At 43.7% G+C, this 18,908-nt stretch overlaps 1 protein-coding gene across 3 annotated transcripts in view; it reads right to left on the reverse strand.

Moving 5' to 3' along the window:
• GUCY2D (guanylate cyclase 2D, retinal) overlaps positions 1–17,324 on the reverse strand; it is a 119,834-nt gene extending 102,510 nt beyond the window's left edge. For 2 of the 3 annotated variants that reach the window (XM_077470628.1, XM_077470626.1), the window contains exons 1-2: positions 16,775–17,324; positions 15,043–15,757 (exon numbers count right to left, since the gene is read on the reverse strand). In XM_077470628.1, coding sequence (XP_077326754.1) covers positions 15,043–15,703 — 661 coding nt within the window. In that variant the 5' untranslated portion in view covers positions 15,704–15,757; positions 16,775–17,324. The remainder of the gene's footprint in view (positions 1–15,042; positions 15,758–16,774) is intronic. The other variant, XM_077470627.1, reaches the window with a different exon arrangement.
• Positions 17,325–18,908: the final 1,584 nt, after the last annotated feature.

The following is an 18,908-nucleotide window of genomic DNA, read 5'->3' on the forward strand; positions in this document are numbered from 1 at the left end:
ATAAAGGTATGACAGTCTACTTCAGATATGTGTAAGCAATTGCTATACAAAAATTCCCAATAACCTATCTACCAGTAAAAAGAGTGTACAAATCTTTCCTGCTGCTAAATGTGGGTTGGAGCCTGAGAAATGGCCCCTAATAGTTTGCAGTAAGGCCAAAAGTTTTGGGTCACCCACACTTGAGGTCAGCAGGAGAAACCAGTGAGAGCTGTGGGGGACACAGGAGATCGACACTTATGAAATGCTGCTTTCTGCAGGTCAGGGTAGGGGTAAGGGGGGCAGAGTCTTGACACCCTGAATTCGCAGGAAGTAGGTTGAATCATACTGAAAGAGGAGTGATGCTACATCGATGGATTAGTGAGTTTGTAGGCTGCCAGGGCCTCAACATTTTGCTTTCCTGCCAAACCAGAGTTGAGTTTTAACCCTTATAGAATTATCATTAAATATATATATATATATATATATATATATATATATAAATATTCTGAACCCATGGTAAAAAGTACATGTAGTACTTTGTTCCTGATTGCTTGGTGCTTCCTAAGTGTAGTTATGAGGCCATGGTCATAGTCTGTCTGGGATTACATGAAGAGACAGAAGAATTTAAGGCTGCCTACATCCAGAGAAGATGTTTGAAACAACCTACCTGCCTTTAAAAACTGTATGCAAGTCTACCTAGAAAGATCAATGCTGTTTTGTAGGCAAAAGGATGGTCACACCAAACATTCATTTACAATGTTGTAAATTGCTAAAAATAAACTATTAACACTACTATTTCTGAAAGCATTCTTCATTTACAGAATTTTCAGACCTGTATAAAACTTTTTCACAGTAGAGTATGTTTGACCAGCTGCCGGGGAAAGAGAGGCATAAACCCTGACCTAATAGTTACACTTAAAGAGGAAGTAAACCCTGATGGGTTTACTTCCTCTTTTTTTCCCTGCAAAGGTAAAGCATAATGGACTACTATGCATCGCATAGTAGCTCATTATGTGTCACTTACCTGACACAGGAGCCAGCGAAGTCGCCGCTGATCCCTGTAGTCCGCCGCGTCCATCTTGCTGGTGGCGTCTCGCAGCTCCGACCAATGACAGCGGCGAAGCCGCGATGACGTCACTCCCGCGCATGCGCACGGGAGTCGCGCCTCGCAGCTCCGCCGCTGTCATACGGCGAGGCCGCGATGACGTCACTCCTGCGCATGCGCACGGGAGTCGACAAATTTGGCAAATCCATTCTTGGATTTGCCGCATTTAGTGCGCATGCGCGCCGCTGTCTACGGCGCATGCGCCGTAGACAGCGGTGCCCATTTTCGGGCAAATATCTCCTAAACCATATAGGTTTAGGAGATATTGCTTGGACCTACAGGTAAGCCTTAATCTAGGCTTACCTATAGGTCCAAGTTGTTTGGAAGGGTTTACTTCCTCTTTAAGAAGCACCTAGCAAAATGGGACAAAGTACTACCACAGGGGACAGAATAATGAAAAAAAATAATAATACTTTAAAGTATACAATATGTAAAGCCAAAACTGTTTTAAAAAAAAAAATTGACATTGGTGTCCAATTTCTCTTCATGTCTTGTAGATACAAAACCAAACGTGAAGAAATCTCTCCATAGTGAGGAGAAATGCTTTCTTGTCACTGGAAGAGGTCTCCCCATTGCAATATTTCCTCTCCCTTCTTTTTCTGGTGATAACTCAAAATAGTGAAGTCCCCCCACCTTTAGTCCCGTTGACAATGGTCACACAGACAAATACAGAAGGTAGGTAATTTTTTTGTCTTTTAATAAAGGACTTGTTCCAAGGTGTCTCCTGTCCTTTTTACAATTTTTTACACTTTTTTGTGAAATGGTAGGGGTACAGTGCACCCGTTACCAATTCACATAGGGGGGTAGGGTGGGATCTGGAGGTCCCCTTTGTTAAAGGGGGCTTGCAGATTCCGATAAGCCCCCCGTCCGTAGACCCCCACAACCACCAGGCAAGGGTTGTGGGGATGAGTCCCCTGTCCCCATCAACATGGGGACAAGGTGCTTTGGGGGCTACTCCAAAGCACCTTTTCCATGTTGAGGGCATGTGGCTTGGTACAGTTCCGGAGGGGGGTGCTCTCTCATCCCTCCTCTTTTCCTGTGGCCTGCCAGGTAGCATGCTTGCAGTATGGATTTTGGGGGGGGGGCCCGTAAGCTATTTTTTTTTCAATTTTGCCACAGATTTCCCCCTTAAAACCCATACCAGACCTGAAGGGCCTGGTATGGATATTGAGGGGACCCCCACGCAATTTCTTTTTACATTTTTGGTTCGGGGTTCCCCTTAATATTCATACCAGACCCAAAGGGCCTGCCATTTTTTTCAATGAGTATTATCTATAGTGCCGAGACCCGACAATTCATTTCAGCCTCGAGCAGTTTTAAATAACTTTTTCCCCCTTTAGAAATGTAATTTTGTGCAGGGACTGTTCTAAACACGGGAAAACTGCGCCACTTTACATGCATACTATAGACACCCCCCCAGGCACGATATTCAAAGTAATATTTCATTTTTATTGTTTCAATTTAAGCTTTATTAAAATCACTGCTCCCAAAACAAATGACAGTTTTTGAAACTTTTTTTTGCATTGATACATGTCCCCTGGGGCAGCACCCGGGTCCCCAAACACTTTTTATGACAATAACTTGCATATAAGCCTTTAAAATTAGCACTTTTGATTTTTCATGTTCGTGTCTCATAGACTTTAACAGTGTTTGCGTGTTTGCATGTTCTGGAGTGAACCGAACTGGGGGATTCCCCTGGTTCGGCTCATCATTAACTTCAAGCTAGTTTGATATAAACCCTGCCTGGAGAGGTCTTCTTGACCCCTGTATTACCATAGAAATATTGGAAGGTTTTTGGGTTAAGGTAATTGCTTGAACCACAGGAACAAAAGGCAAAACTTGTTTTTTTTTTTTTTTCATTTTCGATAGAGTAAGAGGATGATGACCCATGTCAGGTCTGTTTTGCCATCTGTATCCCATTAGGGAGATTTCTCTTCACTTCCTATCCCATAGCCAAAACAGATACTGAAGGGAGATCCCTCCAAAGCGGGAGAGTCACCAGAACTAATGTCTCCATTGGAAAATGTCCCCTCTATTCCTGTTATTGCAACAATCCAAAATTTGGGATCTTCTTTCATTCAGAACACCACAGAACATATAGAGAGGTTGGGTGAAGACAGCAATAATAACCTGTTTGGTGTTCCAATCTCATACCACTATATCCAAACCCATACCTCCCCGCCAAAAAAAAATGTACTAGTTATACTTTGAGGTTAGGATTTCAAGGGGTTATTTACTGTAATGTGTAAGGGTAGGATAAGGGTATGTACAAGGTTTAGCTCATCATTAAATCAACTTTGTATGATATTCTTCCTTCCCCTTCATTTGCACAATCATGAATTCCTTAAAGTGGAAATAAACCCATCGATTTAAACAGTTAAAAAAAAAGGCATGCCAGGAATGCTAACTGCACATTGGTTGTGCTCTCAGCCAAACTATCAAACCATCCAATGGCTGGTGTCATAACGAATCACATGTGCAGCACCATAGCAGTTGAAGATTAAACAGAGGCAAAGATGGCAGCTTCCTTGGCTGAAAACGATAGGGGAGTTTACTTCCACTTTAAGGCTGGGTTCGAATTTTTGACTGAATGCGGATCTGAAATGGACCAGAAGATGCACAGGACCCCTGTGGGATTCACCCCGCAGCCGTCCTGGAGCTGTGTGAACAGGCTCTATTGAGAGCCAATCACAGTCTCCTGACATGCGAATTGGATGCAGGGGAAATCCACATCCAATTCACAATAGTGTGAACCCAGCCTTTTATTTTTGCAGTACTCCATTGTCCCTATTCGTTAAACCTCACCTAGGCATGGATGATATACTAATGGGCAGCCCAAAGTCCCTTTGGTTATTCATGTCATTTATGAAGGAACGATTCAACGGGACATGGCAGCAAGGGAAGCAGTGAAAAGTAAAGCACCTGGCAGAGAGCAGGCAAAGAGGAAGGGACAGTCAACTTGCGCTGACACAAGATCAAATATGGCAGCATGGGAGGTGAGCAGTAAGAGGAGGACTTCAGATGGGATGAAGTCAATGCTGCACTCCATAAACTAAAAATGTCTTCTTCTTTTTTTATATCATGCAAGGAAATAATTGGAGTGCTTGGTTTTAGTTTGTGGTTAACAGGTGGAAGGTCCTCCAAAACTATTTTTTTCAGCTTTGGGTGGAGTGTAGAAAAGTTAGAACCCCTGTTGGGGGCTTATTGCCCCCTCTCTACCTTCTCTACCAGTTCTGGTGATCACTGTCTTGGGATACATAAAATGATTGGAAATACAACTTCTAAAAAGAACAGTAAAAATGGGTACATATTTTCCAATGGGAAAACCTGTTATGGTGACAACTGTCCAAAAGGGCACTTCCCCTCACTTTTGTAGCTTCTCCCTTTTTTCTGCTGTGTTTTTTAAAACAGGACGTGAAGGGAAATTTCCCTGATGAGACACAGACAAAAAAAAAAGCACGACATGGGTCTTACCCATTCAATACCAAAGCTAAAAAAATGGCTTTGAATGCACTTTAACCAGCTGCCGACTGCCGCACGATGATGTACGTCGACAGAATGGCACGGGCAGGCATATGGGCGTACATGTACGTCCCTGCCTTCCCGCGGGTGGGGGGCCCGATCGGGCCCCCCCCCCGGTGCCAGCGGCGGTCGGAATCCATTCAGGAGCGATCCGGGATGAGGGGGCGGCCATTCATTCATGGCCACCCCCTCGCGATCGCTCCTGACGAATGGAAGTGCAGCATGACATCACTTCCTCTCCTGTAATGTAAACACAGGCAGAGGAAGTGATGTAATCTCTCCTCCGTGTCGGTATTTTTCGTTCCGGCACCGAGGAGAGAGGATCGGTGAGTTGCACCAACACTACACTACACAGTAGAGCATGCCAGGCACACTCTCACCCCCCCTTCACCCCCCGATAACCCCCCAATCACCCCTGCACCCCCAGTCACAGTGACACCAATTGCAATTGACTGTAATAACTGTTAGGGCAGTTAGGGTTAGCCCCCTTTAGTTCTAAGGTACCCCTCTAACCCCCCCAATAAAGGTTTAACCCCGTGATCACCCCCCGTCGCCAGTGTCACTAAGGCTGGGTTCACATTGCAGCGGTTTATGAGAACGGATGTGATTCGCACCGCACTGCAGTGCAAATCACATCCGATCTCTGTGCGATTCGAGTTCAGCCATACAGATAGTATGGCTGAATTCGCGTCGCACCCGCCGCTAACTCGCACGGGACCCTTTTTTTGGTCCGCAGCAGAATCGGATCGCATGGGTGTTCACACCATGCGATCCGATTCCTGTCCGAGTTTGCAGATCGCACTGCGATATGCGAACTGATCTGGGGGTGTCATTAACATTTCACTGACACTCCCAGCAGTTCGCATAGGGCAGTGTGATGCCGGAACCCGCCGCAGATTCGTGGCGTTCCCGCATCGCTCCAGTGTGAACCCAGCCTAATAAGCGATCGTTTTTCTGATCGCTGTATTAGTGTCACAGGTGACGCTAGTTAGGCAGGTAGGTATTTAGGTTCGCCGCAGCTTTTTATAGCGCCAGGGACCCCCATATACTACCGCATAAAGCCCCCTGATTGCCCCCTAGTTAACCCTTTCACCAGTGATCACCATATAACTGTTACAGGTGACGCTGGTTAGTTAGTTATTTTTTTATAGTTTCAGGGCATCCACCATTTATTACCTAATAAAGGTTTAACCCCCTGATCACCCGGCGGGTGATATAAGTTTGAGGGTCAGATAAGGTCTGCGTCGCCCCAGGCAGTGTCAGGTTAGTGCCAGTACCGCTAACACCCACGCGCAAAGCATACACCTCCCTTAGTAATATAGTATCTGATCAGATCTATATTACTGTCGCCAGCAGTTTAGGTTTCCCAAAACGCATTGTTAGCGGGATCAGCCCAGATACCTGCTAGCACCTGCGTTTAGCCCCTCCACCAAGCCCAGCCCAGCCCACCCAAGTGCAGTATCGATCGATCACTGTCACTTACAAAACACAACACACATAACTGCAGCGTTCGCAGAGTCAGGCCTGATCCCTGCGATCGCTAACAGTTTTTTTTGTAGCGTTTTGATACAGTCGCTGACAGCCTAGGTGCTTTTTTACCTGTGAGTCTCACTAGTGTACCCCTAAATTTAGGGGTGTCTACTTTCCAAAATGGGGTCATTTGGGGGGGGGGGGTTTGTGCCATCTTGGCATTTTATGGCCTTCAAAACTGCGATAGGTAGTGAGGAGTAAAATCAAAAATTTACACCCTTAGAAATCCTGAAGGCAGTGCTTGGTTTTCGGGGCCCCGTACGCGGCTAGGCTCCCAAAAAATCCCACACATGTGGTATCCCCGTACTCAGGAGAAGCAGCAGAATTTATTTTGGGGTGTCATTTCACATATGCCCATGGCATGTGTGAGCAATATATCATTTAGTGACAACTTTGTGAAAAAAAAAAAAAAAAAAGTTTGTAATATTCCCGCAACTTGTGGCAAAATATAAAATATTCCATGGACTCAACATGCCTCTCAGCAAATAGCTTGGGGTGTCTACTTTCTAAAATGGGGTCATTTGGGGGGTTTTGTGCCATCTTGGCATTTTATGGCCTTCAAAACTGTAATAGGTAGTGAGGAGTGAAGTCAAAAATTTACGCCCTTAGAAAGCCTGAAGGCGGTGCTTGGTTTTCGGGGCCCCGTACGCGGCTAGGCTTCCAAAAAGTCGACCACATGTGGTATCCCCGTACTCAGGAGAAGCAGCAGAATGTATTTTGGGGTAAAATTCCACATATAACCATGGCATGTGTGAGCAATATATCATTTAGTGACAACTTTGTGTCATTATTCAATCGCTTGAGGCAAAAAAATAAAATATTTAATGGGCTCAACATGCCTCTTATCAATTTCCTTAGGGTGTCTACTTTCCAAAATGGGGTAATTTGGGGGGGTTTTGTACTGCCCTGCCATTTTAGCACCTCAAGAAATGAGATAGGCAGTCATAAACTAAAAGCTGCGTAAATTCCAGAAAACGTACCTTAGTTTGTGACAACTTTTGCGCAAACCAATAAATATACAGTTATTGACTTTTTTTTTACCAAAGATATGTGGCTGAATACATTTTGGCCTAAATGTATGGCTAAAATTGAGTTTATTGGATTTTTCTAATAACAAAAAGTAGAAAATATCATTTTTTTTCAAAATTTGCGGTCTTTTTACGTTTATATCGCAAAAAATAAAAATCGCAGAGTCAGTCAAATCCCTTTAAAAGAAAGCTCTATTTGTGGGAAAAAAAGGACGCAAATTTTGTTTGGGTACAACATTGCATGACCGCGCAATTACCAGTTAAAGCAGAGCAGTGCCAAATTGTAAAAAGACCTCTGGTCATTGACCAGCAAAATGGTCTGGTCTGAAAGTGGTTAAAGCGGGAGTCTGCCGGGACTCCGCGTTTTTTTTTTTTTTTTAAAAGCCAGCAGCTACAAATACTGCAGCTGCTGACTTTTAAAATAGTGACACTTACCTGTCCAGCGCGCCCGCGATGTCGGCACCCGAAGCCGATCTCTAGATCGTCTCTCGGATGCTGCCGCCGCCATCTTGGGTATGGGAATCAGGAAATGGAGCCTTTCGGCTTCATTTCCCGGTTCCCTACTGCGCATGCGCGAGTCGCGCTGCGCAATAAGGACGGTCCCCGCTGCCTCTGGGATCTGTGTGTTTCCCAGCAGGCAGCGGGGCACTTGCGGAAAGGGGCGGGCACTTGCGGAAAGGGGCGTAATCTACGCCCCTTTCCGCAGAGAGCTATCCCAGAAGTGGGTGCAGATACCTGTACTGTACAGGTATCTGCACCCCCCTCCCCCCTGAAAGGTGCCAATTGTGGCGCCGGAGCGGGGGAGGGTTCCGATGAGCGGAAGGTCCACTTTAGGGTGGACCTCCGCTTTAAGTTAACTGTTAGAGCAGGTGTCTCAAACTGGTGGCCCTCCAGCTGCTGCGGAACTACAAGTCCCATCATGCCTCTGCCTAGGGGAGACATGCTTTTAACTGTCAGCCTTACTATGCCTCATGGGAATTGTAGTTCTGCAACAGCTGGAGGGCCACCAGTTTGAGACCCTTGTGTTAGAGAGTAGAGATGAGCTTCGAGTTCGAGTCGAACTCACGTTCGACTGGAACATTGCCTGTTCGGGGAACAGTGAACAATTTGGGGTGTTCGCGGCAAATTCCAAAAGCCACGGAACACCCTGTACAAGTCTATGGGAGAAATCTAAAGTGCTAATTTTAAAGGCTAATATGCAAGTTACTGTACTAAAAAGTGTTTAGGGGCCCCAGGGGACATGGATCAATGCAAAAAAAAGTTTTAAAAACTGCCGTTTTTTCGGGAGCAGTGATTTTAATAATGATTAAAGTGAAACAATAAAAGTGTAATATTCCTTTAAATTTCGCACCGGGGGGTGTCTATAGTATGCCTGTGAAGGGGCGCATGTTTCCCGTGCTTAGAACTGTCCCTGCAAGTGTCATTTCTGCAGGAAAAAAAGTCATTTAAAATCACTCGCGGCTATAATGAATTGTCGGCTCCCATAATACAGAGAACACTCATTGAAAGTCATTGATAGAAAAATGAAGAATTCAATTACCAGGCCCTTCAGGTCTGGCATGGATATTAAGGGGAACCCCGCGTCAAAAAAAAATTGACGTGGGGTTCCCCCTAAAAATCCATACCAGACCCTTTATCCGAGCACGCAACCTGGCAGGCCGCAGGAAAAGAGGGGGGACGGGAGAGCGCCCCCCCGAACCATACCAGGCCACATGCCCTCAACATTGGGAGGATGCTTTGGGGTCCCCCCAAAAAGCGCCATGTCAAGGGCCAGGGGCCTCATCCCCACAACCCTGGCTGGTGGTTGTGGGGGTCTGCGGGCGGGGGGCTTATCAGAATCTGGAAGCCCCCTTTAACAAGGGGACCCCCAGATCCTGGCCCCACCCTGTTTGAAATGGTAAGGGGGTACAAAAGTACCCCTACCATTTCACAAAGAAAGTGTAAAAAATTGTTAAATAAGACAAACACACATTTGAAAAAGTCCTTTATTAAAAATAAAAAAAATAAAAAAAAGATTCCAGCGGTGGTAATCCACTCTTGCTATCCAGCGACGGATGATCATCTCTCTGGGGTCCACCGATGGCTGATCTGATCCAGCGACGGGTGATCTCTCCCTCCAGTCCAGCGCAGCGCAGTCCATCCATCCTTCCTCTGTCTCCACTGTCGGAGACACTGCGGGATCCCGGCGGCCTGACGTTTCTTATATGAGGAGGGCGGGGCCACCCGTCATCTGACCCTGCCCCCCCCCCCTCTGACGCAAATGGGGAAGCCGGGCTTCCCCAATGACGTATGGGTGACCCCACCCCCTCTGATGTAACGCAGGTTTTAGTTACATCAGAGGGGGGTGGGGTCACCCATACGTCATTTGGGAAGCCCAGCTTCTCCATTTGCGTCAGAGGGGAGCGGGGTCAGGTGACGGGTGGCCCCGCCCTCTGCATATAAGAAACATCAGGCCGCCGGGATCCCACAGTGTCTCCTCCGTGGAGACAGAAGATGGATGGATTCGCTGCGCTGGATCAGATCAGCCATCGCTGGACCCCGGAGAGATGATCATCCGTCGCTGGATAGCAAGAGTGGATTACTACCACTGGAATCTTTTTTTATTTTTTTTTAATAAAGGACTTTTTCAAAAGTGTGTTTGTCTTATTTAACAATTTTTTACACTTTCTTTGTGAAATGGTAGGGGTACCTTTTTTTTTTTTTTTTTTTTTTATCAATGACTTTCAATGAGTGTTCTCTGTATTAAGGGAGCCAACAATTCATTATAGCCGCGAGTGATTTTAAATGACTTTTTTCCTGCAGAAATGACATTTTGTGCAGGGACAGTTCTAAGCACAGGAAACATGCGCCCCTTCACAGGCATACTATAGACACCCCCCAGGTACAAAATTTAAAGGAATATTACACTTTTATTGTTTCACTTTAATCATTATTAAAATCACTGCTCCCGAAAAAACAGCCGTTTTTAAAACTTTTTTTTGCATTGATACATGTCCCCTGGGGCAGGACCCAGGTCCCCAAACACTTTTTAGGACAATAACTTGCATATTAGCCTTTAAAATTCGCACTTTAGATTTTGAACGTTCGAGTCCCATAGACTTTAATAGGGTTCTAAAGTTCACATGAAGTTTAGGTCTGTTCGCAGGTTCTGGTGCAAACCGAACAGGGGGGTGTTCGGCTCATCCAAGAAAATACAGCTTCATTTTAGGGGTTGAGATGGGTCAGGTAGGGGCAAAGGTCAGGTTAGTGGTGGTTTGGAGGTCAGGGGACATGTTGAAATTGGCCACTCAGCAATCACATCTAGCAGTATTGTGGGGCTAGCGAATGATAAAGTTGCAACAAAATCCCAAGATTTAGAGAATCTGAACTAGCAAAAACAACAGTAAAGTTTGAAATTGACTTGAGGCTTCCAAATTCACAGCACAGCAGGAAAGGCCAAAACAGACTTAAACACTATATGAGGTGTATTATAGATGCAGTCCAAAAGCTGTTGTACATATACGGTATACAAAATGATTTATTGTTTTTAGAGCATTTACTTTTCTTCACTTAATTTTTATAAATTCTTTCTATGTAGTGACCTTTGTTGTCTTCTGTAACACATCACATGGCTTGTGAACATCCTTGCAGTGAAGTCTAGGTGGCTCATGATATCAGCAGCCTTCAGATGTACAAGTGACTAAGGACAGCCCTCTGTTTAGTAACCCATGGAACCAGTAGCTGCTACCAAGCCATTTTTAGCTGTGCCACACACAGCTGATGGTACTGTGAGCTAAATTATCTGATTTAATAAATTTGGCATGGAGTTATGATATGTTACCGGTAATTTTTTTTGTTCAGATATTACAGCTTAATTTTGGTTTATTGCAAAAAAATTAAAAATCAGCACAAAAATAATAGCGGTGTTAGAATTATGGCTAATAGAAAGTATGCTTAGGGATCAATGGTGAAAATGAGGGGTTAGTTGGGAGATAGCAATGGGGTTAGAGCTGTAATTAGGGGTTGGGGGCTGGGTTTGTAACCATTCATATGAGTATGGTTAGAGTTTGGGTTGACAATGGGTTGGGTTTGGTTAATCTTAAGGGTTATGGATTTGGGGAAGAGTTAATAAGGATTGAGGAAATGTACTATTTCAGGTAATAAGGGTTGTGGTTAGGTCAAGGTTTTAGATGCTTTTATAATTAGGTTTAGGGTTAAGAGTTGGGCTGAGGGGGTTGTGATCATGATAAAGTCTTTCAGATCAACTTCTCAAGGGTTGGGGTTAATCTGAGTTTCATTATTAGGTCTAAGGGTAATATAAAATTTGGGTAAATTATTTTAGGATTTCTAAGTATGATTATTGCTACTATGGATGAGTTCAGTGTTCACTGAACACTGGTTGCGCAGACATTCATCTGAACAAGAAACATTTGGGGCATTCAGTGTAGATGAACTTGACAGCTTCTGGCTATCAATGGTTGCTAAGGAAGCAGCAGGTGCTTGCAACGCCACATCCTTGCCAACCACTGATGCCACCCAGAAAATTAACTTCTATGGTCACATAAGCAAATGGGTGGGGAATGGAGCATTACATCTTTGCCTAAATATATCCACATGGCCACATTTGGGCAATGATGTCATCATTATCCCAGCTGTCAAGGGAGCAGTGGGTGCTTGCAACCATCTTGTCCTTACCAATCACTGATGTCCCCTGGTCCATTCACTAACATTGCCAGTAATCCTCAGCCATGTAATCAAATGGCCAGGGAATGGAGCAATGCATCATTGCCTAAGTATGGCCACATGGCCACCTTTGGGTAGTGATGTTGTGACTACCTCCGCCCGTTTCTTTGATGGCAGCATGGGGATTGTAAAACGTTTTTATTTCTCGGTGAAGACTTTTTTTCTGTGAAAGAGTAGGAGTACACTCTACTCATTCACCTGGGCAGGGAAAGTATTTGGGGCCCCCGTTATTATTAAAGGGGCTTCCGGATTCCAATCAAGCCCCCACCTGCAGACCCCCTAAAACCACCGGTCCAGATGTGTGGGTAAGAGGCCCTTGTCCTCATCAACATGGCACCTCCCATGTTGAGGGCATGTGGCCTGGTATGGTTGGGTTTTCTTAGTCCAGAAAATGGGCATTTTTAATTTGACGGATTCAGCTCCTATTGATTTAAATGGGTTGGGTTTGGTATCCTTCTTTGAAGTTTGCTGAACCCTGCTTCGAACTAAAACCAAGGCAGTTTGACAAATCACTAATTGATACACTTAGAGTGGGAGTCCATATAGCAGCAATAGGCCTAAAAGATTTCCTTCCACTTTTATAAGGCACAGAGATATGCTTTACAAATGTGTGTTACGCACAGAGGTACCACAGGCTCAATTTAACATCCTGAATTTTAAGAATAGCCCACAAAATGCAGGCCACGGTATTATGGCAAAGTATAACAGAGAGTGGATAGCTCCACATGTCTTAAAGCGGAGGTCCACCCTAAAATGGACCTTCCGCTCATCGGAATCCTCCCCCCCTCCGGAGCCACAATTGGCACCTTTCAGGGGGGAGGGGGGTGCAGTTACCTGGATAATCCAGGTAACTGCACCCACTTCCGGGATAGCTCTCTGCGGAAAGGGGCGTCGATTACGCCCCTTTCCGCAAGTGCCCGCCCCCTTCCGCAAGTGCCCCGCTGCCTGCTGGGAAACACACAGATCCCAGAGGCAGCGGGGACCGTCCTTATTGCGCAGCACGACTCGCGAATGCGCAGTAGGGAACCGGGAAATGAAGCCGAAAGGCTCCATTTCCTGATTCCCATACCCAAGATGGTGGTGGCAGCACCCGAGTGACGATCTAGAGATCGGCTTCGGGTGCCGACATCGCGGGCGCGCTGGACAGGTTAGTGTCACTATTTTAAAAGTCAGCAGCTGCAGTATTTGTAGCTGCTGGCTTTAAAAAAAAAAAAAAAAACGCGGAGTCCCGGCGGACTCCCGCTTTAATAAATACATAGCTCCCAACTGTCTCTGATTTTAAGGGACTGTTGCTCATTTGGAAAAAAAGTATTTTTATGGGTAAAAGAATACAAACCTAAAGAGGAACCTCAATGCTCAAGAGCATGTCACTTCTCCCCTTTCACCAAGGATAAAGTGCTCGGACCTGAGTAGCAAGGCCCACCTACTGTCTGAGTAGAGTAAACAGGCCTGAGGGGGAAGGGAGAAGGTCAGTAAGCTTGTGTAAGCCCCATCACAGAGCTTAGTCAAGGAATAAGCGTAGCTCTTCTGCACAGGCACAGGGTGGTAGGGGCGCACTGGGAAGGTATCACTGCGTAGGTGGGGAAGGATGGCCCGATCAAGAGAACCTGTCACTTTGCTTTCATTCTCATAGTTAAGTTAGGTTTTATGGATTATGGTTCTATTAAGGGTTAGGTTAAAGTGTATGTAAAGCCAAAACAAGCTTCTTTGTTTCGGATAGAATGGGGTAAGCAATTGAACCCCTGTCAGGTTTTTATTGCCAATTGTGTCCCTGCTCAGTGATATTGACCCTCACTATTGACTCTGGTGCCCTGTGGATCTGGTAATGAAGGTGATGGCAAATCCAAAATTTTGAATTGTCACGGGAACTAGGGTTGAAGAGAAATGCTCCAGTTTTTGGCCAACTACTCTAGTGACAACTGTCTAAAAGGGGATACCCATTCACTTTGGAGAGATCTCTTCCTACTTCCTGCTGTGTGATTGGAAGTCACCCCAACAGGACACAGACAGCATAAAAATAATCTGACAGGTTGCTATACCCTTCCATATAGAAAACAAAAAGTTTGGTTTCAATACACCTTAAAGCTTGTGTTTAATATCAATTTAGTTTTTCTTTCCCTTTCCTTCCTTTTCCTTTCTCCTTCCCTTTTTGCTTTTCCCTCCCTTTCTGTTTGCATTACATGAAAACCTTGTTTTAAACACAGTTATGTCATTGCTGGATCTCTGCACTTCTCTATGCAATGCAGTCAGTTGATGGCTGGTGGGAGGGGCAAGCAGACTGCCGTAGGTAAAGCACAAATGTGATGCTGGGCCTCTAAGATTAAAAGAACTGAAATCGAATGAATAAAATGGCCTGCCAAATGACAGTCAAGCTAGGGAGGAAAAAGCTAGAGGATGCAGAATGTCTTCCAGTCAGAAGGGATCTACCTGACTTGCTGCTGCTTCTAAAGCACATTGTGAGAAGCTTACAGTGTGCAGTGAAGTCAGAGTAAGCTAATGTGCTACAGGAGAAGAGCTTGTGCAACCGTGCAAGACTGAAGGGAAGGCTGTCGAGTTTTAGGGTAGGTTTAGTGTTATTTTTTTAGGAAAAGGTTAAGGGTTTGATTTCTGTGCTAGTAGAAGTTTAAATTCTCTGGATTTTAAGGGGTAGGTTACACCACCCATTTCCACATCCCAAGCGTTCCTGTTGGTCAATTAGGCCACCAGTCACAGATACGGGGGGGGGGGGGGGGGACGGTCAGGCCAAGTTATAGAAGTCAAGATCTGCATATAACTTTAGATGCCTTTATGTGTCACTGGATGAGACCTTCATTGGGTCAAGGTTGAAGGGCAGTTTCTTTGGCAGAGGGTATAACAAAAATGGAGGAGAAACACCATATAATGCTTGCTTTCATAAGATTACTTAAGTAATTCAGCTTTAGTGCTAATCTGCCCATGTAAGGTAAAGCAATGGGTTTGCTATAAGGCCCCCTTCCCCAGCAGTGCAAATCCCCAGTACTTCCAGGTATGGAAAAGCTTTTCACTCACTGCTCTTATGACAGGCCTGGTTATTGACCAGCTCTCTTGGGTTTTTTCTCTTGCCTTCAAGGAGCTAAATTAAAAGGGGTAAAGCATGGGCAAAGCATAGGATTATTTTAAACATTAACAAATGCCTACCTCTCACTCTACGTTTTCTCTTTATTCTCTTCAGGGCATCTCTTGCTCCTTTTTCCCCTTCCTCCAAGGTGACTACTGGTCCTATAGGCAGGCCCCAGTTACGGAGAGCATCTGCTAGATCCATGCCAGCTCCAACCCAATATTCCTGTGGCCCCATTACTATAGCCACTCCTGCCCACTGGAAAAAGCTTAATACAGAATACAGAATGTGAGCTGGATGTGGAATTGGGCTAAGCGCTCCAAGACAAGACCACGAAACCATTGGCTTATTCCATCCTTTTGTAAGAAGGTTTGCAGCAGAGCAATATGAAGGGTTGGCAGGTCCAACAAAAGCAGCCACTGAATGCTCCATGAGTGTGAAGGCCGCAAATGCACGTGGTGCTGAACATCCTTGAGGCAACAGCACATGCTCAAACCAAATTCCAGAGGCAAGGGTGTGATCAGAGTTTAGGTCAGAAATTGCTAGCCGAGCTGCAATATTGGGCAGTGCTTTGGCAATTAGTGGGTCACATGTCCATGGCCCTACTAAGCCAATTCGAAAGGTGGTTGTCCGGATAGTGCTTGGTAATAGAATCATTATGAAGAAAAACAAGAGGGAAGATATTGGCAACTTCCATCGAGGATGGTTCGAAAGGAAAATTAAGGAGTTTGGACGAGGCATGGTGACCTTGGACAAGTTTTAGAGATGGATGGACATCATCGTTCAGGTTTCAAGCTAGTGAAGAAGGATTTTGAAAAGAGAAATGAAGAACAAAAGTGGACAAATTTAAAAAAAAAAGCAAATAAGTACATATTTAAACCATTAAACAAGAATCTTAGAAATATAGTAGTCATTGTCCATCTGGACCTCTTGATCTAACCTAGTAACCATTTCTCTTTGCCTTGCTAAAGGGATTGCTCAAGGGATTTTCCAGTCAGGCCACAAGGAGGTCAAGTAGGATTTGGACTATAATGTGCACAGCTGTGAATATGGGTAAATTTAGTCTACTATAAAAGCATAAAAGGTATTAACGTTTAGATAAAACACAAACAAAATAACCCACCAACAAACAGAAGGTAATGGTAGTGAGAGGTAACATATGAGAAATTATAAAAGTAATTTAAAAATACTTGAATATCCGAAATGCCTCATATATTAACAAACCACATTTAAGTATTTTGCTCTACCCATCGCCTTCTGTTGCCTTTCAGTCTTTAAGGGTAACATGAGCTTTCAAATAAAACTGATATGATAAGATTTGGCAATTAAATAAAATGTTGCAACTCGTCACCTACCTTGTTTACAGATTTTCATTTATCCATTGTGTTCAAAAACAAAAAAAATTACATTTGGCAGGTTGTCATGGGGTTGATGTACAGGTATTTGTAAATTGCGCAAGATCATCATTGCGTCTATATGACATTTATGGTTCTGTAAGTCTATTCTAATAATCAGGATTTTTAAGGAGCTTATACGATTATAATTGGAGAAAAATATATATGTACAAATACTTTTTTATTTCCTTTGAAAAAGTTTTTCAAATGTAAAATATTTTATCATGTTTTTATGTTACCGTAACCTTATAGGAATAATAAAATAAAAGGCAGTCCTATTGTTAAGAAAAATAAATGGTTATCTCTCCTGCTTCAGCCCTACCACTTACAAAATGAACATGGGTACAGTTCAGTTACTTTATTGCAGATCATTATAGCTTTTTTTTTTTCTACAAGAAGTCATGAATAAATCTCTCACCTGAACATCTTTTATTCACCAAACGTTAATGTGGTTGGACTTCCTCCGAACTTTCTTTGGGAAGATGAAGATTCTTCGAGATATTTCAATGGAGCGTGTGTGTGTGCAATAGAAAAGATGGACATAGCCGGTCACCTAATCCTGATCTTTAATCTGCTTTTTTTTTCCCTTGCTTACCTTCTTCTTTGACTTAGGACTGTTCTGTCTGTTCTCTCTCCTTCTTCTAATCTCCACCTTCTCACAACCAGTACATTCTCCACTCTTTCAAGCCCATTAATGAAATTCATAAAAGTCTTGCAATTTTTCACCTTCTTCCTCCTTTATGGTCGTCAACCAGACAGGTCTGTAATTTTTTCATGTGGTCATCTTTGGTTAACGTTCCACCAGTTCAGAAGAAACTTGCTCCACTGGGCCTCACCTACAAAAAGGTTTTCTTTCTTTCTTTTAAACAATCACGACTTTTCTAAGTCCAAATGCATATCTTTAAACAGATTTCCGTTCCTTTTCTTCTCTCCGTTAGTATCTTGATGCTCCTCTCCACCTGTCACACCCCCCCCCCCCCCCCCCCCGCACCACCAACCATTCTCTACTAACTCATTAAGCTGATTAGCCAAGCTAGTCATCAAGGGGGGTAAAGATTAGGTCACCTCTTGCTGTGTAACATTATAGAGTCATCACTGAGAGTTGTGCAGCGTTCAAAAGGAATGAAAGAGCAAATAATAGCCAAGTGTTGGGCAGCGGGAGAAGCAGACATGTGGTCATAAAAATTGTTAAAGTTTAAAGTGTATGTAAACCATAACAATGAACTTCTGTTATTTGCTTCCTTTTTGTCTTCTAAAAATACCATATGTTCTATTATATTTGTTTATTAAAAGGGTTAGTTCAATAAAAAAATAAAACCTTACACCCTCCTTTCCCTATCCCCATTATACTTACCTTTGTGGGCGATGAGTTTGTCAGTACCCTACCCATGCAGCCAGGACAGATCAGTTCTGTCTACATGGGTAGGATACTTACTATTCATCACCCACAGAGGTAAGTACAGTGGGAATCAGGGGAGAAAGTGTAAGGTGTTTAGTTGGTCATGTGATGGCAACATTGCAACATTGTAACCGTTTAATTCACCACACAAAGAATGTCCTTGCAAAAGTGGCGTCTACCACCTTTAGGCCATGTTCACACTGCTGCAATACGCTTTCGATCCAACTTTTAGTGAGAATATGTAGTACAACTTGTATGCAACTTTGATAAGATTTGATTGATAGTCTATGAGGCTAACATCACACTGGAATGGCACCAAAGTAGTACAGGAACCACCTCCAAAATCGCTCCATGCCGGGTCGTATTGATGTGAATGGGCACCACTGAAAACAATGTGATTTCCATTGTCATGTGATTCTGTGCAACTCAAGTTGCATCTGAAATCACACTAGTGTGAACCAGGCCTTAACCAGGTAAAATATTCACAACAAGTGTTCTGGACTCCACATGTTTATATGTCCTCCAACTTTGTTATCCATCGCCAAGGCTCACTCCCCAGATGGGATAAACCTCAAATTATAAAAGTCAGATAAGCATTATCTCCAGATTTCTTATAGGTAGAAAACAATTAGATTAGGTAATCCTAAATTTTATTATGGATCTCTTTTCCATCATTCCAACTCTGTGAATTCTATCAATATGGGAAGGATACAAACATAAAATACAACACAATAGTGTAATATTGCTTACTATTAATTGAATAAAAACATATACTTGTGCTTTCATTACATAAGTGGACCGGGCACTATGATAAATGCAAGCATGGATAGAATGTCATTCATATAGGATTAAAGCTCTGGCCTCCTTAAGTCCTATTGGCAGTAATTCCTAGACTCGTCCTCACACTCAGGTAGGTACCATTAACCAGCATTAAGATATTACCTGCTAAACCTCACTACGATTTAACGAGCATTCTCCATTGATATACAGTGGGTATATAAAATAATCACATTTTGTTGCTTTGAAGCCTGCAATAAAGACAGACACAGTTTTTGTTTTATCCAGCGGTGTTTACTAGTGCAATTTATAACATCATAAGTGAAAGATTTAACCCCAACATGTCAGGATTTAAAAAAATAAAAACAAAAAAAAA

Source organism: Lithobates pipiens, unplaced genomic scaffold, assembly GCF_037356315.1.
Source record: "Lithobates pipiens isolate NorthernLeopardFrog02 unplaced genomic scaffold, aLitPip1_a1.2 Scaffold_8, whole genome shotgun sequence".
Classification (NCBI taxonomy): domain Eukaryota; kingdom Metazoa; phylum Chordata; class Amphibia; order Anura; family Ranidae; genus Lithobates; species Lithobates pipiens.